Here is a 24,661-nt window from a genome sequence, read left to right on the forward strand (position 1 = left end):
CCTGGTCAAAGTGCAATTGACCTGTTAGATAATTGCCTGCAAAGTCGGCAGTGAGAGCAAATAAAGAGGGCAGAAAAAGGATTCAAATATTGTGTACGCTTAAAGTACGGCGTTGGGCTGAAATATGGCGAATCTACGGTGCACGCCATTACCATTTCCAGGAAATTATGGTGCGAGGGAACCAATCCCTTGTGCCACGCCGAAATTTCCTGTGGACCCTCAGTGCTGGGCCTCCATGAGCCTTGACGAATCCCATTGTTGGAGTTCCATCCCATCCCCCCCCCCCCCCTCCGCCCACCATAAAGTCAAAGGCAATTTCCAGTTCACTGAATCAACACTGCTTTGATCTCCGCTGCCACTTAGCCTGAAGCAGAACAGCGCTGGTCACCCGACAGCAGCCTGACTTGTTGCTCCAAGATCGATTTCCCGAAACAAAGATGTCTTTTTACTGCCACAAAGGCAAAGTACCGCGAATGCTGGAAATCTGTAAAATAAACAGCAGATTCTGGAAACACTCAACAGGTCAGGTAGCATCTGTGGAGAGAGAAACAGAGCTAACGTTTCAGGTTGTGACCTTTCGGTCTTTTGACTGAGCTTTGCCGATTTTATTCCGCTCATGCAAAAATAATTATCTCGGCATTTTAGTTGGCCGAAAAGTATCCTGTTAAATGGAATTGAAATTTTGAAAGCCGTTTAATATTTGTATCGATTCACTGGTCCCTTAATGGAGTCACTCGTTAATTTTAACACGCCGATTGACCCAAATACATGTTTCTATTGGAATTCATATTGATAAATACATTTAACTCCAATTCAATGCGTTGGTAAATATTGTGTTGCAGGAATAAATTGGTCTATTGTCGGGTACGGAAGAGATTTATAGAATGGTTCCAGGGATGAGATATTACAGTTGCGTGGATAGGCTGCAAAAGCTGGGGTTGTTCTCCTTAGAGCAGAGAAGGCTAAGAGGAGATTTGATAGAGGTGTTTGAAATCCTGAAGGATTTAGATAGGGTACATAAAGAGAGACTGTTTCCAGTGCTTGAAGGGTCGATAACCAGAGGGCACAGATTGAAGGTGATTGGCAAAAGAGCCCGAGGTGACCTGAGGGGAAAAAAATTACGCAATGAGTGGTTAGGATTTGGAATGCACTCCCTGATAGGGTGGTGGAGGCAGATTCAATATTTGCCTTCAAAGGGGAATTCGATGAATAGTTAAAGGAGGTAAAATTGAAGGGAAGGGATATGGAGAATGAGGGGGGCGGGGAAGGGGGTGTCGGGCGTGCTAGTGGGACTAACAGGATTGTTCTTCGAATGAGCCTACGTAGATTCGATGGGCTGAATGGCCTCCTTCTGTGCTATACTCCTCTATGATTCCACTTAATGAGTTAAGACAACTATTCGAGACCGCGCAGCTGCTCTGAATTTAAAGGCAGCGGTATCTGAGAAATGAATTATTAAATAATTACTTCCTACCGTATCTTGCAGTGAGTTTTTAATGTTATTTGAACTGCAAAGCACAGGACGCGTGCTTTGAAATGAATTAGCCCACCAGCATCTGAAAACAATTACAATTTAGAAGCCTTCAATTAGTTCAGGTACCTGCAGCCACACACGGGCTGCCCATATTACACCCAGGGATAACATTACAAAACAAAATAAATAACCTGATTAACAGATTTGTGGTAAGTTCTCAAAACGGGACTCACCGCTCGAGTATGGGCTTTTATAAAATAGCTTCAGAAGTGCACGAATCATGCGACACTGTCCTAGTTATCATAATCGGAATTGGCAGCAAACAGTTGTCAGTGGCCATTGGTTGCATCGCTCCTGAATCACCATTGTTCGCTCTGTGGTGTACTTTAATGAGCTCTCCAGCAAACTTTGGTGTAAATTCGTCATTGGATGCTTAAAACGGTGGCATAAATCTCATGGAAACACATCCACATGACACTGAGATGGGACATCATTGTGTTAAAATGCTGTACCTTTTTCCTGATTCTCCTCTGTCAGCTGTGGCTTAGTGGGTAGCACACTTGCCTCTGAGTCAGAAGGTTGTGGGTTCAAGTCCCACTCCAGGGACTTGAGCACATAAATTTAGGCTGACACTCCGAGGGAGTGCTGCACTGTCGGAGGTGCCGTCTTTCGGATGAGACATTAAACTGAGGTCCCGTCTGCCCCTTCAAGTGGACGTAAAGGATTACATGGCACTATTTCGAAGAGGAACAGGGGCGTTATCTCAGGTGTCCTGGCCAATATTTACCCCTCAATCAACATCTGGTCATTATCACATTGTTGTCTGTGGGAGCTTACTGTGTGCAAATTACAATAGTGACTACACTTCAAAAAGTACATCACTGGCTGAAAAACACTTGGAGACATTTGGTGGCCGTGAAAGGCGCTATATAAATGTATGTCTTTCTCTCTCCACAAACAAAAAGTTTTGACCAGTGGTTTTTCATGAGCATTGAGCAGTGACTCCATTTTAACCTACAGAGATGCAATGTTGTCAATGTTTGATTTATCTGTTTATTTTCAAAGTAACGTTTAGATTTTTCCTGCTCCTTGCAAATTGTTTATCGCAATGTCTGCTCTTCAGCTGTATAGCAGTGAGAAACAGTGCGGAATCCACATCCATACAGCTCCAAGATCAGAGACACTGTTTGAGTAATAGAGTGGGCCAGACATGATTTATTCCCGCTCCTTCTCCAAAGTAAATCGGTGCTATATTTAATGTGGTTTTCACAACTTCACTTGAAAATATTGGCACACTTCTTAGGGCTTCCTGCAAATAATGATGTGCCATTAGGGGACTCCTTATCCTACCTTCCAAAATAACTCACACAATTTTCTTCAGCTACGAGTGCAAAACACACTTTAAAATTAGTATACAGCAAAATAAATAATGGCCCGGATTTTGCGGTGGTAATGACGTCATTCGCCATCATTACCCCTCTGAAACTGACCGCGACTTCATGATTTAGCGCATACGCAGATAGACACAGAAATTCTGATGATGCAGTCGGTCATTCACTGCTCTGCCACAGGTTGCGTTGTGGCACTCCTCAGAGTCGGCAATCAATTCAAATCACTTCCGACATCCCCTTTTACGATGGAATATCGCTGTTTAAAAAAAACCCTTAAAACTTTAAGCCTCGTTGAAAGAGGTATAACTGGGTTTTTAACGGCGTACTGACTGCTGAACCACCTCTCTGGCCCTGAAAAGTAAATCTTATATTTGTGGAATGTCAAATTTTTACATTAATATGATTAACAATTACTAGTTTTTAATAAATATTTTTAAGTTTATTTATATTATTTCAGCTTCTTTCTTAATCCTATGTGTATGACCCAATCTTTATTTCGCTCTCTGTAAAATTTATTAAAAGTAAATTATAATCTATGCATTTTCTACATTACAATAGTGACTCTACTCCAGAAGTACTTCATTGGCTGTAAAGTGCTGTTCTACATCCGGTGATTGTGAAAGCCGCTATATAAATTCAAGTCTTTCTTATTTCTTTTCATTTTGTTTCCTGGTTTGCTGTCTGTGAGAATTCTTCAATGCTTATCCTGCTTGATGACATCACAGTCGCTGGATGCTGGAGATTCACTTGATTTGGCGCCAGATTCAAACAAAGGTCAGGCGAGCGGAAATTGACCCCATAGAGATCGCTAGATCTTTGTGGGCAGCTTTCTTCGAGGTCAGCGGCGAGCGCCGTCGCTACGACGCTGACCGCAAATTCTGGGCCAATGTGTTCGTAAGTCAACAGATACAGAATTCTGTCGATGTCACAAACCACCTAATTCCTCCTGGAGACCCCAGTTCAAAAACCTGTTCTCCAGTAGCCTGGTGGAAACAGTTCCATATGAGGAAAATAAAATTTCAATAATGGGTAACGCTGGGACTCAAATCCATGTTCTTCTCGTTGAGAGTTTGAGTATTCAATGGCATAAGTGATTTTTCTACATTAAAGGTGTATAAATGCAAGTTGTGGCTGTTGACGCCCATGGGTGCCTATTCAGGATGAATTAAAGTATGATAAGTTCACTGAAACTGAGATTTTTTTTCATTCTTGGGATATGGCATCGCTAGGAAAGTCAGCAATTATTACCCATCCCTGGTTGCCCTTGAGAAGGTGGTGGATGACCTTCTCTTCTTGAACTGCAGTCAAGTGCTGGTAGGTAGGGAGTTTCAGGATCTTGACCCGGCGACAATGAAGGAAAGGCGATATATGTCCAACGTAATTGTGACTTGGAGGGGTTCTTGAAAGTGATGGTGTTCCCCTGCGCCTGCTGCCCTTTAGAATCCAGTTAGTGAAAAATCCATGGTGGCATTATATTAAAAACTTTCTAACATCTACAACACATTGAGATGCTATCTACAAGATAATATTAATAGGCTTCAATCTGACTGACAAACATAATGGAGGATACTTAATGTTTCCAAATTGTGCAAAGCCCTACTGCATGGTGACAGCTGTTTGTCTGTGCTTCCAATTTCTGTTAAAGCATTTTGAACATTGCAAAATCTACAAAGTGGCTGAAGAGAAACATAGTATTAAAATATTTGTGATGTCCAATTGAAGGAATTGTAACCTGCAAATGGAAGGATCACAACAAGTGAAAGCTGGCTGCTTCTGACCACAGAAACATTGAATTGCTTCCCCTCAGGAAATGCCTCGAGAAGCGTTTCAAACACATGCGCCTCGCTGACCTGGGAAGTAATAAGTCTGTGACCCTTACCCGGTGCAGTTGGTGAACTTCTAGACATAGCTGGCTGCTTCCTGCATTGGTTTTGGAAGAGGAAGGAAGGATGCGGTATTGTCCTCGGGGAGGGAATCAGTACTCACTTAATACGTATACAAGAACGAGTTTATTAATTCCAGGTTGTGCAAAGATTATTATCACTCTTGTTTACTGGCAATGCGGATATATTTTTGTCATTCCGTATGTGAGGAAAATGGACATGTCGGAAGTAAATACATGTAATCCAAGTTTAAAAATATGTTAAGTGCATCTTTGCCTTCTGATGGCCTGTGGCATTTCCCCAACCTTCTGAAAGTCAACCTTCAGTATCTCGAGTTCTGCTGATGATCCTGTCTAGTTCCAACAAGTAAAAGGGCTTTGTGTTCACACCAACAAGGTAGTTTATTCAAGAAATACTACTGAAACATCAACGGTCTCTGAATAACCCTTTGAAGTTCATGATTTTTCTTTCCAAAGTTAACCTATTGGGATTGTACAAATAATTATTTTTGCCTCTCCCCTAACAACAAAAAAAAAAGGTTACAGTTGTTCAGGGACGCTTAACGTTCTGATGAACAGAAATTTTCTCCAATTGAATATTAGAAAGGCCGTAACCATTACCACAAACTCCATTCCCTAGCCACTAACTCCAGCCCTCTCCCCAACTTCTGTCTGAGGCTGAATCTGACTGTTCACAGCCTTGGTGTCATATTTGACCCTGAAATGAACTTTCGACCACATATCCACAGCATAACTAAGACCGCCTATTTCCACCTCCATAACATTGCCCGTCTCCACCCTTGCCTCAGCTCATCGGCTGCTGAAGCCCTCATCCATGCCTTTGTTGCCTCTAGACTTAACTATTCCAATGCACTCCTGGCTGATCGCCCACATTCTACCCTACATAAACTAGAGGTGATCCAAAACTCTTCAGCCGTGTCCGAACACACACCAAATCCTGCTCACCCTGTACTCGCTGACCTAGATTGGCTTTTGGTTAAGCATTGTCTTGATTTCAAAATTCTCATCCTTGTTTTCAAATGCCCCCATGGCCTCGCCCCTCCCTATCTCTGTAATCTCCTTCAGACCCACAGTCTCCCCCGCCCCGCCGAGATGTCTGCGCTCCTCTAATTCTGCCCTCTTGAGCATCCCTGATTATAATCACTCAACCACTGGTGGCTGTGCCTTCTGTTGTCTAGGCCGCAAGTTCTGGAACTCCCTCCCTAAACATCTCCGCCTCTCTACCTCTCTTTCCTCCTTCGAGGCACCTTAAAACCTACCTCTTTGACCAAGCTTTTGAGTCAATTTTTAAAATCTTATAATACTCCTGTGAAGCACCTTGGGACATTTCACTGCGTTGATTCCATACATTTATTTAATTCAGTTCTTTCCTCTTACTCATCATGAAACACAACGGGCTTGGTTCAAAGTTATTGTTGTGGTACTATCGAATGAGTATTTCAGTAGCACCATGTTGCCGCTATGAAAAATCAAAGCCAGTGATTTATCCACCTCCCCATTCCAATTATTTATTGAACATTTAACTTTATGATGTTCATTTTGGTGCTGTGTATAATTGGATAGACTGGGGTTGTATTCTTTGGAACAGAGAAGGCTGAGGGGAGATCTTATTGAAGTGTGTAAAATTATGAGAAGCAAAGATACAGTGGATAGGAAGGGCCTATTTCCCTTAGCAGAGAGATCAGGGGGCATAGATTTAAAGTAATTGGTAGGAGGTTTAGGGGGGATTTGGGAGAGAACTTTTTTCACCCAGATGGTGGTGGGGGTCTGGAACTCACTACTGAAAAGATGATAGAGGCAGAAACCCTCATCTTGGCCTTTATTACAAAGGGGATGGAGTATAAAAGCAGGGAAGTCTTGCTACAGTTAAACAGGGTATTGGTGAGGCCACACCTGGACTACTGCATGCAGTTTTGGTTTCCATATTTACGAAAGGATATACTTGCTTTGGAGGCAGTTCAGAGAAGGTTCACTAGGTTGATTCTGGAGATGAGGGGGTTGACTTATGAGGAAAGGTTGAGTAGGGCCTCTTCTCATTGGAATTCAGAAGAATGAGAGGTGATCTTATCGAAATATATAAGATTTCTGAGGGGGCTTGACAGGGTGGATGCAGAAAGGATGTTTCCACTAATGGGGGAGACTAGAACTAGGGGGCATAATCTTAGAATAAGGGGCCACCCATTTAAAACTGAGATGAGGAGGAATTTCTTCTCTGAGGGTTGTAAATCTGTGGAATTCGCTGCCTCAGAGAGCTGTGGAAACTGGGACATTGAATAAATTTAAGACAGAGACAGACGGTTTCTTAACCGAAAAAGGGATAAGGGGTTATGGGGAGTGGGCAGGGAAGTGGAGCTGAGTCCATGATCAGATCAGCCGTGATTGTATTAAATGGCGGAGCAGGCTCGAGGGGCCATATGGCCTACTCCTGCTCCTGTTTCTTATGTTCTTGTGTTTATTTCTCCACAAAGCACAACTCGTTGCATAGTTTGGTTGTGATTTCAATTTTCATGTAAATTGGAACTTGTTTTCTCATCTCTGTTAATTGCCAATTTTTTTTGTGCTATTTTACAGACTCAGCCTGTGCCTAATCCTATTGCGTATTACATGCATCGATCTCCATGGTGGTTCCACAGCTTTGAGGTTCTTGCCAACCATTTTGTGGAGCTTATCGTGCCCTTTTTCCTATTTATGGGGCGCCGGATGTGCACAATCCATGGAATTCTGCAGATCCTTTTCCAGGTAGGATTGCATATTTACAACATGTTGTGCTGCTTGGCTGTGCGACAAAGGTCCTCAGAAGAAAAAAATCTTACCATTAAAAGTGTCCCAGTCAGCCGATTACTATCATACTTTCTCAGTATCATTTGCAATTGTCCAATGTATTCTTGGGTTTCTTTTTCCATTTTCCGATTTCTCATCTCCTCCTGAGAAGTGGTGACTCTTATTGTGTTATTACATTGAATGTACAGCACTGAAACAGGCCATTCAGCCCAGCTGGTCTATGCCAGTGTTTATGTTCTACACGGGCCTCCTCTGACCTTATTCCCCATCAGCATAACCTTCTATTCTTTGCTCCCTCATGCACTTATCCAACTTCCCCTTAAATGCATCTATGCTAGTCACCTCAATGTTCCCGATGTTGGGGAAGTCTAGAACCAGGGGTCACAATCTAAGGATAAGGGGTAAGCCATCTAGGACTGAGATGAGGAGAAACATTTTCACCCAGAGAATTGTGAACCTGTGGAATTCTCTACCACAGAAAGTTGCTGAGGCCAGTGCGTTGGATATATTCAAAAGGGAGTTAGATGTGGCCCTTATGGATAAAGGGATCAGGGGGTAAGGAGAGAAGGCAAGAATGGGGCACTGAAGTTGCATGATCAGCCATGATCATATTGAATGGTGGTGCAGGCTCGAAGGGCCGAATGGCCTACTCCTGCACCTATTGTCTATGTTTCTAAAGAAGTTTCTGCTGAATTCATTATTGGATTTGTCGATGACTATCTTGCCTTTATGATCCCTGGTCTTGGATTCCCCCACAGGTGGAAACATTTTCTCTATGACTAACCTATCAAACCCTTTTGCAATTTTAAAGATCTCCATCAGGTCACCCTTTAGTCTGTTCCCTGGAGAAATGAGCCCCAGCCCACATCCTCGGACATTGGTAGTCCGCTATTGCCTCACCCAAGTGGCTGTTCGTCATGCGTGAGTATTGGTAGGTTGCCATGGGGACCCACCGCACGTGGGCCTGTTCCTGTCCTTGCCTAATATTCATACATGTAGACTATCCAGCAGGGAGTCAATGAATAACAATTCTTATCCCTCAACTAACATCACTAAAAAAACAGGCTATTTGGCCATTATCGCATCGCTCTTTGTGGGAGCTTGCTATGCGCAAACTGGCTGCCGCGTTTCCTGCATTACAACAGTGTCTACACTCCAAAACGTACTTCATTGGCTGTAAAGCGTTTTGGGACATTCTGAGGTTGTGAAAGGCGCTATAGAAATGCATGTTTTTCTTTTTATACAGCAGTGAGCGACAGTTACTGCATCTCAAATGTCTCTTGCTGAATAACAGCAGCTGGAACCCTGGTTGATTTTTTTTTCCCCCTGCTCATTAAAGGGCACCGTAGCCAATTCAGCTGCCCAACTGGGACACTTGCTGAGATCAGCTACCTCAGCACAGACTCTGGGTCAAACATAACATTCTGGACTGTATGGCCTGGGGAGTATCATTATGCATTAGGTAACTGGTAGGATCCTCAAAGCATCTTTCAGATGCAATGTTAAACCGAGGCCTCTTGGGTGAAGAGAAAAGACCCCATAGCGCTATTTTGAAGAAGAGCAGGGGAGTTCTCCCCAGTGTCCTGGCCAATATTTATCCCTCAATCAACATCACTTTAAAAAAATAAATAGATTATCTGGTCATTCATTATCATCATAGGCAGTCCCTCAGAATCGAGGAAGACTTGCTTTCACTCCTAAAATGAGTCCTTAGGTGACTGAACGATACGAGGACCACAGTCCCTGTCACAGGTGGGACAGATAGTCGTTGAGGGAAGGGGTGGGTGGAACTGGTTTGCCGCACGCTCTTTCCACTGCCTGTGCTTAATTTCTGCATGCTCTCGGCGATGAGATTCGAGGAGCTCAACGCCCTCCCGGATGCACTTCCTCCACTTAGGGCGGTCTTTGGCCAGGGACTCCCAGGTCGCTGTTTGTGGGAGCTTGCAGTGTGCAAATTGGCTGCCGTGTTTCCTACATTACAACAGTGAGTACATTTCAAAAAGCACTTCATTGGCTATAAAGCGATTTGGGACGTCCTGAGGTTGTGAAAGGCGCTATAAAAATGCAGGTTTTTCTTGTTATACAGCACTGAGCGACATTTATTGCCTCTCAACTGTCTGGTACTGAATAACAACAGCCGTTACATGCAGCTTACCAGCTGCGAGAAAGCTCCACTTTTTTTTCTCTTCTTTTGCTCCATGTAACATTTTACATCCAAACAGTGTCCAATTACTGATGGTCAGGGCACAAAGGAATCAAACTGTGTCCACCGTTTCCATGCCAAGAATCTCAAACTTTTGCTCGTGTCCCATTTTTATATTGAAGGTCTCCTTACTTATCACATTTGTGGTCACATGTTTTGGCTATGAAAGATGCCACTTTCAAACAAAATCCATAAAGTTTGCAATCAGCTGATCACTGACCAAATGCACTTGGGATATGTGAATTGACTGAAATTTAGTGGCGTACTTCAGTTCCAGAAAAATAAAGGAGAGTTCATTTCTGCATGGGATGACGGATATAATAGGACAGGAGTAGGCCGTTCAGCCCCTCGAGCCTGCTCCGCCATGCAATTAGATCATGACTGATCTGCACCTCGACTCCATTTTGCCACCTTTGCTGAATGTACCTTGATTACCATCAGGAGCTGATTAGTGCATGTGCTAATATAATTTCTACCATTTCCAGAATTTGCAGGGGGTTTTTTTGTATCTCGCTGTAAAATTGATCGGATTGTGCAAGCAATGAATCAGGTGTACCAATTTCCATGCCCGAAAGCCGTGGCTCAGTGGGCAGCACACTCGCCTCTGGGTCAGAAAGTTGTGGGTTCCAGTCCCACTCCAGGAACTTGAACACAAAATCTAGGCTGACACTCCAGTGCAGTGCTGAGGGGAGTACTACACTGTCGGAGGTGCCAGCTTTCAGATGAGACGTTAAACAGCCATGATCTTATTGAATGGCGGAGCAGACTCGCGGGGCTGTATGGCCTACTCCTGTTCCTATTTCTTATGCTCTTAAACAGTCTGCTCTCTTAGGTGGACCGAAAATATTTCATGGCACTATTTTGAAGAAGAGCAGAGGAGTTCTCCCCAGTGTCTGGGCCAATATTTATCCCTCAATCAACAACAAAAAAAAACAAATTATCTGGTCATTATCATATTGCTGTTTGTGGGAGCTTGCTGAGCGCAAATTGGCTACCGCGTTTCCCACATTGCAACAGTGACTACACTCCAAAAGTACTTCATCGGCTATAAAGCGCTTTAAGACGTCCGGTGGTCGTGAAATATAAATGCAAGTCTTTCTTTCTATCTTTTGGATAACACTTTTACTCTGTACCTGTCCAACAGGTTGGGAGTGCTCAGAACTTGTTAGTGGTGTTCTTTTCATGTTTCTTTTGATGCACTATACTGTGTCTCCAAAAACTGCCTCAGGACCCTCAATAACATGTACATTAGCACATTGTGAAAATCCTACTTTGAGGCCTATTTTGGTGGCTAGTGTGAAAGATTTTTGAATTTGCTATTTGTTGTCTTATTTCCAAGTTGTTACTATGTGACTGTAACTATGGGCCATTTAGGTGATTGTAGCTTTATGACTGTACTTAGCGGTTTCATCGTGCACCAAGGAATGGGCTTGCATTGTAAAGAGCGAACAGCGTTCGCTTATCTATGCCCCTTGGAAGAATAATTTGGGCCAAACATTACAGCATTATTGCATTCATTATGGCACATTTTCCTGCTCGTTTGCTTGTTACAGCTGTGGCAACTCTCCCATCTGAGTCAGAAGGTTGTGGGTTCAAGAGACTTGAACACAAAAATCCAGGCTGACACTCCAGTGCAGTGCTGAGGGAGCGCTGCACTGTCAGAGATGCCGTCTTTTGGATGTTAAACCGAGGCTCCGTCGGCCCTCTTAGGTGCTCGTTAAGGATCCCATGGCATTATTTCAAAGAAGAGCAGGGAATTTATCCCCGGTGTGCTGGCTGATATTTATCCCTCAACCAATATCACTAAAACAGATTATTTGGTCATTATCACATGCTGTTGCGGGAGCTTGCTGTGCGCAAGTTGGCTGCCACGTTTCCTACGTTGCAGCAGTGACTACACTTCCTAAAGTACTTCATTGGTTATAAAGCGCTTTGTGATGTCCAGAGTTTGTGAAAGGCGCTATATAAATGCAAGTCTTTCTTTCATTAATAATAACGGATAGAAAATGATGGGTTCTGCCCCTGTGATCTCCTGGGATTGGATTCCTACGAGCAGTGACCCTGTGGGAGCACTGGATTGTAAAATCATCCTTTATATGTTGTCTATATCTTTCTTAGATTAGCGATAGCTAGTTAGCCATATACTTTATATAACCACAAGTGCTCACATGGGAGATGAGATATCCAAATATTTCCTTTGGAATAGATAAGTGAAATATTCAATTGTATTTTTATTACTCCCCAGTGGCTTGCTAATCTCTTAATAAGTGATGTCTGGAGTGGATACTTTTGAAAGATAGTGGCTATCACAGGGATCATTGGTTAGGCTTTGTTAATGTGCATTAGGGAAGTGAAGAACTGTAATTTCACGAAACATGACCTCAGTACCGAACTCACACCTGCAGCATTGCTGATGAAAAGAAAAATCACAAGGCTATCTCTTCAACAAACATACCCTGCAGGATAGTGTCACTCACACTAGTGGGCTAACTTTTCCTTTCTCTGTTTGGGTCAAGGTAGCCTTTAACTGCAATGAATATACAATTGACACAATGAGAAGGTAGCGTAGGTTGGAGAGGTTTCACGGTTAAATGCAAGCTAGGGAAACACACTCTGAATTAATGAAACTGAGGAGGCAAGGCTGGAAATCCAAATTGACAGAAATTTCAGTCCCAAAGCCGTTACAGTGACAGATGGATTATGCCACGTTGATCTCTGTATTCTGTTACATCCATCCAACCTTGCCTGGAGATAAAAAGCTACCCTTTCTTTCACTTGTTGTGGTTTCTGAAAGACTCGGTCCATACTTTGACGCCCCAGCAACTTGTTATTGCTTCCCCCCCCGCCCCCCCCAGTCTTGAAGAACGACTAACAATCTAGTTAGACAAAAACGTAATTCTTCGGGCAATAATCACAAGGGGGATCTCTTAGTATTTCTGCAGCTTGGACCTCGAGATATGTATGTTCAATAATATATCAGTGGGCTTGGAAAGCTATTTGCAGGTTGCTATTGCCCTAGGGGAGTCCGATAGTAAGTGCAGTAATGTTCCTGGGAAGCAACTGTCGGCCTCTTATGCATCTGTCGTTTTTCCCCGACTTCCCCAACCTGACTGAGGGATGAGCAAAGCTGTACTCAGTCTTATGGTGAAGCAGTTAAAGGTGGTCACTCCAAATATGGATCTATTGAGGCCTTTCCCCCAGATAATAAACAGGTTATGAATGTAGTTCTTACTGTATCAAGTTGGAGTTTCACTATGTCATAACATGTTGCTCCTCCCTGTATTAGTTAGAGGACTGTAGCAGCACCTCTTTCCTTCTGTTGGATTCAAGTGAGGTATGGAACTGATGGTATTGAAAGACCGAGTTGGAGATCAAGTGAAATTGATTTAGAAGATGCGCAAATGTATATAAAAGCCTCCCCCCTCCCCTCTCCCTGTGAAGAAATCCACAACACTGAGCCGTGGGATCTTTTACATCCACCTGAGAGGGCAGACGGAGCCTCAGTTTAACGTCTCATCTGAAAGACGGCACCTCTGACACTACCACTGCTCCCTCAGCACTGCACTGGAGTGTTAACCTAGATTTATGTGCTCAAATCCCTGGAGTGGGACTTGAAACCACAATCTTCTGACGCAGAGTAGAGTATGCTACCCCACTGAGCCACAGCTGACACTAGATGGAGGTGCCATTTTGTTGGTTTTACCTTTAGCTATGACAGCAATGTGTCCAAATTGAGAACTTTAATCCCCTGTCCTCTCCAAGTCTTGTTTCCTGATAATGTGTATTGTACGTGTACCGTGGAAGGGAATTGAGGGATAAGGTGGGAACGTGGAGTTGAGGTAGCAGATCAGCCGTCATCTTATTGAATGGCGGAACAGGCTCGAGCAGCCGAATAGCTGACTCCTGCTCCTAATTCTTGTGTTCTTAGATACTTTGCACTTCTTAATAGATAATGGAACCTTGTCAATTGGCAAATGAAACAATGGGCCCAAGTTTCCACATGATTCGCGCCTGATTTTTAGGAGCAACTGGTGGAGAACGGACTATTTTAGAAATTGCAATTCTCCACATTTTTTTTTCTGCAGTTCTAGTCAGGTAGAACAGTTCTAGTTTAGAACAGAATTTTTTTCTTCAAAAGGGGGCGTGTCCAGCCACTGACGCCTGATTTGAAAGTTTCCACAGTGAAAACGTACTCCAAACTAAAGTAGAATGGAGCCAGTGAAGATTTTTGTAGAACTGAAAAAACCTGTTCTACACATTAAAAAATCAGGCGCAGGTTACAAATTAGGTGTCCAGAACCAGGGGCGGGGGGAGGGAACTCATTAAATTCGACAATAAATCCTTATTTATACTTCTACAAATATTATACAAATAAATCCAACCTGAATAAACATTTATAACCCAAGAAAAGATTAAATAAACCATCTTCCTACCTGTGTGAAAGTGCTTTAGTCAGGGAGAATTCTGCAGCCGTTCGTGTCGCTGAGCGAGAGAGGGAGAGAGAGAGAGAGAGGGGGGGAGGGAGGGAGAGAGAGGGGGGGGAGGGAGGGAGAGAGAGGGGGGGGAGGGAGGGAGAGAGAGAGAGGGGAGGGAGAGAGAGAGAGGGGAGGGAGGGAGAGAGAGAGAGAGCGCGCGGGGGGCGGGGGAGAGAGAGGGTGGGGGTGGGGAAGGGAGAGGTCAGATCGGATCCAGTGGGGGGGGGGGGGGGTCGGGTCGGGGAACAGGAGCGCGGGTCGGGTCAGTCGGAGGGTGGGGGGGGAGCGGGTCTCGGGTCGGGTCTGGTCGGCAGGGGGGGGGGAGCGGGTGTCGGGTCTGGTCGGCGGGCGGGGGGGGGCGGGAGCGGGTGTCGGGTCTGGTCCGGAGGCAGGGGGGAGCGGGTGTCGGGTCTTGTCGGGGGCGGGGAGCAGGAGCTGGCCGTGGGAGGAGCCTCATTCACACAGCCCCAGTGAGGCCATTGGGCCAGGGCTAGGGGCTGCGTGCTTCGGGCCCCTCCCACACAGTTCGGCGCCTGGAGCTACTGCACTTGCGTGCCGACTGTAGCGCGCATGTGCAGAGGTCCCGGCACTGTTTTCAGCGCAGGGACCTGGCTCCGCCCCCCCCACAGCTCGTGCTGGCTGCGCCGAGGGCCAGAGGACCTACAGGTAGGTGGAGAATACCGAGGATTTTTTTAGGCGCAAAAAACGGGCTCCCAGCTCGGAGGGGCGCCCGTTTTTTTTCTTGTGGAAACTTGGGCCCAATATTTCTGGAAAAATTAAATGTGGATTACAGATATTGTGAACCTTTTGAGTATTTATCTTGTGGTATGCAAACTATCTGAGGAAACAAAATACTGAAACTGTGAATGTGGTGGGAAAAGGCTCACCGTCTGCTTTATAGTTTAACATTAATAATATTCTGCATCACAAGGCTCAGAAATCGTGTTTATTTTATTCTGTCTTGATACTTTCACTGCTCCCGACTAATTCCCCGAGGGAAAATGAATCATTTCGGGGCCTTCTTTGTCCAATGTGTTTCCTGATGACTTTAAATAATTATCAACATAGCCTTTGGAATAAGCAGAGCATTGCAAAAGTTGCACTGATGCCATTCCATTGTGTTTAAATCTCCTCTCCAACTTAGCTTCAGTAACCTTACTGCCAACTTTAAAGAGAGAAGATTCAACTCCGGGTATATAGATAGCTAACCACATCGTTCTAACCCCTCCCCTGCCCTCATGAACCTCTCCAAAAAAAGAAATGGCCATTCTTCATGTGTCTGATTAGACAATGAGTACCAACAAACTGTTCAACCATAGAAGCCATTACAGCTGAGTCCAGTCACGGTTGCCCGTGTCCTAACTCGCACCAAGTCCTGCTCACCCATCACCCCTGTGCTCACTGGCCTACATTGACTCCCGGTTAAGCAGTGCCTCGATTTCAAAATGTTCATCCTTGTTTTTAAATCCATCCATGGCCTTGCCCCTCCCTATCTCTCTATTCTCCTCCAGCCCCACAACCCCCCGAGATGTCTGCACTCCTCGAATTCTGCCCTCTTGAGCATCCCTGATTATAATCACTCAACCATCAGTGGCTGTGCCTTCTGTTGTCTCGGCCTCAAGCTCTGGAACTCCCTGCCTAAACCTCTCCGCCCCTTTACCTCTCTTTCCTCCTTCAAGACGCTCCTTAAAACACACCTCTTTGACCAAGCTGCACTAACTTTTACTTATGCGGCTCGGTGTCAAATTTTTTATCTCATAATACTTCCGTGAAGCACCTCGGGATGTTTCCCTATGTTAAAGGCGCTATATTAATGCAAGTCGTTGTCTCGTCCAATAACCCTGGTTGACTTTTACTTCGATAGCTCAGGGGGTCTGGTTGAGATCAGCTATCTCAACAAGAGCCAAGAATCCAATTTGGGTCCTTCTGATGCAGCTTACTAAACTATCAGGAGAGCTCTTTTCACATCTATTTAAGGGAAACCACAATTTTTTTTTTTTGTTGTTTAGTCACGAACGAAATTACCTGTTTTCTGTCACGAGCCGGTTGGTGCACTATGGGGAATTCAACGCGACATTCCATCAGTTACGATAGGAGCACCTCTGCTTATACTGGGAATGGTTTTACTGTTTAGGATCGCAAGGGCAAGGTAGCCAAGGCGATATAATTCTTCCCAGAATGCATGATGTAAGAAAGAAATAATGGTTTGTCCTCCAATACTGAATAAAGTAAATAATTACAATCTGGTGTTTTAAAAAAAAAACTTATTGAGTGACACAAAAACAAGTTGCGCTCAAGGTAACTAACTCATAGAATTGACCACGGTCGCTGGTGAGAACACAGTAACATTGTACTGGGGCACCAGTGAAGAGTTGATAGGTTTCTCCTAGTTTAATCCAGCACTGACTTATTATGTATCAAATAACTCAACGAGGCTAAGTACGGTGAGCTAGTTCAGGCATGACCTTACTCCAGTTTATTCATTCTCAAAGTGAGGATTCAACATGGCTGCCAACATTATATACACGTCTTGCACGTGTCTGTCAGTGACCAGAGGACTCCGACAGTCGTGCCCTCCGGTGGCAGGTAAAACCCAGTTAACATACATAACATCATTCCCCCCAAAGTACAGGTTGTATTTACAAGTTGAGACGGTCCGGGGCTTTCCGCTCCCTGGTTGATCTTCACAGTTCGAACCCAAGCTTGGGTGAGTTACTAGGACCATTGCTGCATTGTGGAGCAGTCGGTCTGACAGGACTGTCGGGGATGGTAGGTTCATCTTCGTGAATTACACAAGGGTCAACTGATGGTTGGATGCGTGTTGGTTGGTCGATGATGATGTCATCTTCAATTTGTACAGGGTTCTCTGTGAATTGCAGTTTGGTTTGGTCGATGTGCCTCTTGCATGTTTGGCCATTTAACAGTTTGACTACAAACACCCTCCTTGGCCAAAACCGTGCCAGCAACCCACTTTGGACCATGACCATAATTCAAGACAAACACAGGGTCATGAACAACAATGTCACGTGATACGGCCGCGCGATCGTGGTACCAGTGCTGCCGTTGCCTTCTGGTTTCGGTGATCATGGATCTGGGTGTACAAGGGAGAGCCTGGTTTTGAGGCCTCTCTTCATTAACAGCTCAGCAGAAGGGACCCCGCTGAGCGAGTGGGGTCTCGTCTGGTAACTGAGCAGAATGTGGGAATGTGCGGGTCTGTAGGGAGCCATGAGTCACGCGTTTTCGACTCTGCTTAATGGTTTGGACAGCTCACTCCACTTGACCGTTAGATGCAGGTTTGAAAGGGGCAGACCTGACATGCTTGATGCTATTACGGGTCATAAACTCGTGGAATTCCGAACTGGTGGAACACGGTCCGTTGTCGCTGACAAGGACGTTGGGCAGGCCATGGATGGTGAACATGCCCCGGAGGCTTTCAATAGTGGCTGTGGACGTGCTGGATGACATGATTACGCCTTCAATCCATTTGGAGTAAGTGTGCACTGCCACTAAAAACATTTTGCCGAGAAAGGGGTCGGCAAAGTCTATGTGGATCCTTGACCACGATTTGGATGGCCATGACCACAGACTCAGCGCAGCCTCCACAGGTGCGTTACTCAGTTGCATGCAAGTGTTGCACTGATGCATGCATGACTCCAAGTCCGAGTCAATGCCAGGCCACCAAACGTGAGACCTGGCAATAGTCTTCTTCATAACAATGCCTGGGTGGGTATTGTGTAAATCTCGCACAAAAGTTTCCCTGCCTTTTTTTGGCATAACAACACGATTACCCCATAACAGACAATTAAACTGAATAGACAATTCATCTTTGCGGCAGCTATAAGGCTTAATTTCATCCTGCATTTCCCTGGGAATGGCAGACCAATTTCCATTTAGGACACCTCTTTTTACGCTTGACAGTACAGGAACCTGGCTAGTCCAGGTCCTAATTTGGCGAGCTGTGACGGGTGACCCCTTGCTGCTGGTCATGGAGCCTTCGAGAACAAGTCTGCGGGCTGCGACATTTCCACCCTGGTTGTGGGCAATGGTAGCCAGCTAAGCACATCAACACAGTTTTCAGTGCCTGGTCTGTGGCGGATGACATAATCATAAGCGGAAAATGTCAGTGCCCATCTTTGGATGCGGGACAAGGCATTGGTGTTTATACCTTAGCTCTCAGAAAATAATGAAATGAGTGGCTTGTGGTCTGTTTTAAGCCCAAACATGTATTGGTGCATTTTCCTAACCCCATATCGACATGCTAAAGCCTTTTTCTCTACCATACTATAGGCTCTGTCAGCCTTAGACAGACTTCTGGAAACATATGCAACTGGTTGGAGTTTGCCTGATACATTGGCTTGCTGGAGCAGACAACCGACCCCATATGATGAGGCTTCGCAGGCCAGCACTAACTGCTTACATGGATCATAGTGTACCTGTAATTTATTAGAACATAGCAGGCTCCTGGCCCTCTCAAAGGCTCTGTCTTGAGATTTGCCCCAAACCCAGTCGTTACCCTTTCTCAGCAACATGTGCAAGGGCTCTAGCAATGTGCTCAAACTAGGTAGAAAGTTACCGAAATAGTTGAAAAGACCCAGGAACGAACGCAGCTCCATCTGGGGTCTGGGTGCATTCTTGATGGCCTCTGTCTTCGAGTCTGTAGGCCTGATGCCGTCTGCTGCAATCTTTCTCCCCAGGAATTCGACTTCTGGTGCCATGAAAGCGCACTTGGAACGTTTTGGCCTGAGTCCCACTCTGTCCAGGCGACGTAGAACCTCTTCCAGGTTGTGCACGTGTTCAGTGGAGTCGCGTCCGATGATCAGGATGTCATCTTGGAACACGACGGTTCTCCGGACGGACTTCAGCAAACTCTCCATGTTTCTCTGAAATATGGCTGCCGCCGAGCGAATTCCGAAAGAGCATCTGTGGTGTATAAGAGGCGTGAGTCTGGGGCCCAGAAGAGGCAAGGGCCCAGGGGCAGCACGGGCCATCGACTTATAGGGTAGGTGTTCGGAGCCTAGTGAAAGGGGCCAGGAATGGCTACCTGCCGGCGCAAAGCTAGCCGAAAGCGCACTGACTGCCTGCAACTCTTTCCGGGACTGGCTCATTTGGAATGATTACTATGATCTCTTAACACAGCTTTGGCCTTGCGATGGGAGCTAGCCCAGTGGTAGAGGCAGAAAATCTGGTTCGCAACTCAAATTTAAAGGAATGTGACCACTTAAAGGTAAGTGGCTGCATATGGGGGGGGGGGGCATATCCTGCTTCAGCTTTTATACAGGCTCAAGGAGGATTTAAATATTTGGCAAACTCTTGCCCAGGCTATGGGTTGAGAAAAGCACTAGAGGGCAAAACTCAGCCCCATGTGGAGGCACGAAGCAGAGCCTGTGGGCAAGTGACAGTGTGGCGGAGGATGTGACTGCAGGTTTGGCTGGAGAAGTAGATGTGTTGCTGCAGGCGGAATGGGGGAGAAAAGGGCTGTGCTCTTTGGCACTCCACGGCATCCTCTTGCAGGAGCTCAGGCCAAGCTCAATGATCTGCCTGATACCAGTAGGATCTGCGCACAGTCCTGGAAGATGGTGGCACACTTTAAAGGATACGCCAAGATAAGACTACACAACAGCAGTGTCAAAGATCGCACCACGAAATATTGCTTGCCAACTTGATTTTCACATTTACTGCTCACCCAAGGCAAGCCTTCACACAACCTTGCAGCTGCATCACACGCATTCCCACACTTGAGCAGGACACTCATTCGAGATGCAATGTCTGATTGATAGGCTCGCATCTGACAAATGTTTCACACATCAAATCACCGTTACACAACCTGGCTTCATAAAGCTTTGTCCCTCACTGACACACAAGTTGGCCCACCGACTCTGAAAGGTCAGAGTCGTGCTCCATTTTCCACGGACACATAGCACTACGAGCGACAATTCCTCTCCCGCATGGCAGGGTTCAGTACGGAAGCTTTGAGGAGATAATGGACTAGACTTTCCATTTGGTGGCTAAGGCCGAAAAAAATGGGCCTTGTTCCAGCGATGCAGGACGTATCACCCGTGCTGATCGCCAGCTCAAGGCTAATTTTTTTTTGCGATTTTCCACTCTGCCTTAGCCCAGCGATGTCAAATGGGCAATGTGATTTCTCGGCGGTCTCATGATCGCCCAAAGAAAACGAAAGTGAAGGAAAAAAAAGGTTCCCTAGCAACGCATTACTGCGCATGTGCAGGTTGTTTTTTTTTTCGGGTTGATGCTCCTTCCCGCGTTTTGAGAGGTCAAGGGTCTTCACACACGCTCAGAAGCTCTGTGTGGGTCTGGGAGAGGGAGAGAGAGAAAGAGAGAGGAAAGAAAGCAGGTTATCTTGAGCTACTGAAAAAACAGATAAATTTAAAGAATGGAGGGAGCTGCAGGAAAGAGAAGGGCCAAACCCTTCAGCGAGGAGGCAAATGAGGCCCTAGTGAATAGTGTAAGCGCGAGGTGGGAGGATCTGACACAGAGTGGGCATGGGAAACCTCCACCCTGTGCATATCGGAGGATTTGGGCAGAGGTTGCTAACGTGGTCACGTCGACATCTAATGAAGCCCGGACACCGGACCAGTGCCGGAAAAGATGGAACAGTCTACTGGTGGTTACAAGAGTAAGTTGAAATTTAAATTTGAAATCTTCCATATTTATTATTTAATGTTGTATGGAAAATCTAATTAGAATCTGCAATGTTATATCGTAATCTTTAAGCATTTCTAAGTAACTAAATTAGGATTAAATTTTGATTACATTTATGCACCGCAACATAAATTTGAATGTTACAGTATGAAATATCTTCCTGTGCAATGTATTGCAAACTTAAAATTGAACTTATAAATCTGTCAGTCCTAAATGTTTATTGCCAAATCCATCTGCTTATGCCGTGCAATGTTACCTTATCTATTACAGAAGAAGATTTTCATCAACCAGCGGGAGCAACGCAGGACGGGCGGGGGCTGTGCCATGCTTCAGTCGCTCAACGCCTACGAGGAGCTTGCAGTGGCCTTGGTGGGGCCAGAAAGCCGTTAGGTCACAACCCATGGTGTGGCCAAACCTACCCTAGAGTCACGTGAGTAATGAGAATTGTGCAATGTGTGAATCAATAGTAAATATTTGTTACGCGGGTAATCCTATGCAATGATACTTTAATTTGATATATAATTGAGTTGTACTATTGAGATGTACTATTGATCTTCAAATAAAGTCATGTTAGGCCTGGTGATCGCTTGTGCATATGGGCTAATGGTAATGTTTTGAGTTCTTAATTGAGATGAATTGATTTGCATTGTTAAACATTGTTTATAACTTCCATTTGTCTTTCAAAGGTCAACAAGTACTGATGGAGTCAACGGACATGTCCACTGACCAATCGGGGCACTCCCGGAGGAAGAGCCAGAGAAGGAGCCAGTGCAGACTTCTGCTGCAGCTGTGCAGGAGCAGGAGGAGGAAGAACAGGAGATTTTTTTTTGTGGGGGGTGGAGCAACCCTGCCGCCATCTCTTTTGAGACAGCTGAGGCACCGGGACCAAGCGGTGTGCAGGTGGTGACGCCCAAGGTGCATGACATTGCACACGCTGACCCCACGGCGGTCCGGTCAACGTGATATGCACTCACCTGCCACGGAGAACTAGACGGAGAGCTCACTTTCCCTGTGCAGGGAGACGGTCGCGACCTTATCCAGGGGTTCGCGGGTTTCTCAAATAATTGGAGCCAGTTCTCCACAACCTGGAGCGAGTTCTGCTCGCGCTTCTCCAGCTGGTCTTCCGAGCAGTCACAGACTGGTCGGGAGACATTGGAGGCGATCAGGGAGCAGACAGCCGCAACAAATGCCCTATGGCGCGCGTTGCTGGCTGGACACGGTGCTGCACCCCAAGGTGTCGAGTCCGCTCGCAGCGAGTACGGAGGACACAGTTCCTCTTGACTCGGCAGTAGAGCCTGAGGCTTCTGCTTCAGCTCCGTTACCTCCACCACGGCAGGAAGTCTTGCCGTCCCACTGCATGAAGTCTTGGTGTCAGTCTGCGGAGACCAAAACGGGCGGGTGGGGTGCGAACACGGGGTGGGACAGGATCTGGAGGGAAACGTGGCCGCAGGTAGGGAGTGGGGAGTGCTTCTCAAAAGTTCACTTGTTTTAAAATGTTCACTTGTTATTATCTCTTTATTATTCTCTTGTTATTGTTACTAAATTGGCCACTTGTATTCAATAGTTAAATGTTCACTTATCATTACTTAACTGTTTACTTTCCATTCTTTCTGAAATGGTCACTTGTTATCGTTGCTGAAATGGTCACTTGTTATCATGACTGAGATGGTTGGTCATTTGTTTTCATGACTTAAATGGTCACTTGTTATCATCACTGAAATGGTCACTTGTTAGCATGACTGAAATGGTCACTTGTTATCATCACTGAAATGGTCACTTGTTAGCATGACTGAAATGGTCACTTGTTATCATCACTGAAATGGTCACTTGTTATCATGACTGAGATGGTTGGTCACTTGTTGTCATGACTGAAATGGTTACTTGTTATCATTACTTAAATGGCCACTTGTTCTTTAAAATGTTCAATTTCTTCTTCTAACGTTTTGGGGATTTTGAGGGAAGGGTGGGTTGGTACGGGGGGGTGGGGGGTTGGAGGGAGGGTGTTGTTCATTAGTTGTTAAAAAAAAAATGTCAATTAAAAAAAAATGTTTCTACAACCCTTGTACCTTCTCACTTACTTACATAAGTTTTACAACGTACATTTTTTCATGCATATTTGTTTGTTTATTCTATTTCCCCAGGGAAATGAAACTTTTATTTAAACGTAACTGTAATTGAACGTTTGAATATCAACAATAATAATTCATGCGAAGCGTTCATTAATGAGCTGCTGACGCAAAAGCTTAGCGGCCGTGTAACTGCCACTGGCTACTGGTCTTCGGGAAGGGTCATTGGGATACTTTCCATCTGCGAGCATAAAGGGCTTCAGTCAGTTGTCGAATGCAGCAGTGTGTAGCGTGCTGAGAGATATGGCAGATGTCGCCAGCTGAAGCCTGAAAAGATCCTGATGCGTAAAAGGCTAGGGCAACAGTAACCTTCACCTCCACAGACAGTGCGGTTCTGATGGTGCTGGAAGGCTGCAGATCATCCTTGACGAGTTGACATATCTCATCGATGACCTCCTTCCGGAATCGCAGCCTCCTAAGAGAAGCATTTTCAGACAAGTTCAGGTAGGATTGCTTCTCCAAGTACCTGCGTTGGCTATACGGTCTCTCCTTTCGTCTCTGTCTACACGTTACTGTGCCATCTCTTCGATTGATCCTTTCAGTAACCAGTGTGTGAGCAGTTGCAACTAAAGGCAGGGAAAGCATAGGCCTCATAATCACTATCAATAATTACTTTCACTGATTTCAATAATCTCTGCACTCTATACTCTCTAATCACTGTAGTCTGCCCTCTCTGTACTCTCTAGGCTGTATATCAGTCAGTTTGATAGGCACCAACAATATCATTAAATAACTTCACTATGTAAAAGCTATTTACTAAATAATTCCAATACATATGAGACCTATTTAGCATAAATAAGTTGATAATACCTATTTATATTGCCTGTCCCAAATTTCTGAGTACAATTTGCTTCAATTTTACTCTCTAAATAACTCAGAACTAATTCTCCACCCTTCCTCAGAAGCTAAAAATGGTGTCCCCAGTGCCCATTTCTCTCTCTAAGGCCATGAAAAAGCAACTATTTTTGAGCACTCTTTTGGGCCTTGCATCGGCCTAGCGAAGTGCATGCTAGGTACCGAAACTTGGGATGGGCCTTGTGTGGGCGATCATTTGGGCGATCATCTCGGCGATCAAAGTGGAAACTTGGGGGCCTATTTTTCCGCCGATGTTTTGGGCCGAGTTTCCACTTTTTGCTCAAAATGGGCAATAGATGTCTGTTTTGGGTGATATATGGGCCTTAGATGGGCGATGTGAAGTGGAAAGTCTAGCCCAATAAGTCTTGTGCTAGATGGCAGCAAGAACTACAAAATGTTTTTAAAAAAATCAATATGCAATCTGGATTCTGCAATCCACACTTCCATCTAGCAAGGTTCTGTGCCACAAAATTAAGTATACAGAAGTATTCAATATTTGAAAGTGCAGTTACAAATTAATCAGGCCAGTAACAATGAGTCTTCTGGACCCGTATTAACCTCTGAGTATCGCTTTATTTTAGTCTCCGTGACATTTTTTAAATTGTTGTCACACCAGTCAAGATCGTTGGAGATTAAGAACATAAGAAATAGGAGCAGGAGTAGGCCATTGGCCTCTCGAGCCTGCTCTGCCATTCAATAAGATCATGGCTGATCTGATCCTGGGGCTCAGCTCCACTTCCCTGCCCGCTCCCCATAATCCTTCACTCCCTTATTGTTCAAAAATCTGTCTATC

At 45.1% G+C, this 24,661-nt stretch overlaps 1 protein-coding gene across 4 annotated transcripts in view; it reads left to right on the top strand.

The window, feature by feature from the left end:
• Nucleotides 1–24,661, top strand: part of LOC139281249 (lipase maturation factor 1-like) — a 470,429-nt gene that overhangs the window by 307,612 nt on the left and 138,156 nt on the right. For 2 of the 4 annotated variants that reach the window (XM_070901307.1, XM_070901308.1), the window contains exon 3: nucleotides 7,340–7,507. In XM_070901307.1, the coding sequence (XP_070757408.1) occupies nucleotides 7,340–7,507 (168 nt within the window). The other 2 variants (XM_070901310.1, XM_070901309.1) reach the window with 2 other exon arrangements.

Source organism: Pristiophorus japonicus, chromosome 15 (genome assembly GCF_044704955.1).
Source record: "Pristiophorus japonicus isolate sPriJap1 chromosome 15, sPriJap1.hap1, whole genome shotgun sequence".
Classification (NCBI taxonomy): domain Eukaryota; kingdom Metazoa; phylum Chordata; class Chondrichthyes; family Pristiophoridae; genus Pristiophorus; species Pristiophorus japonicus.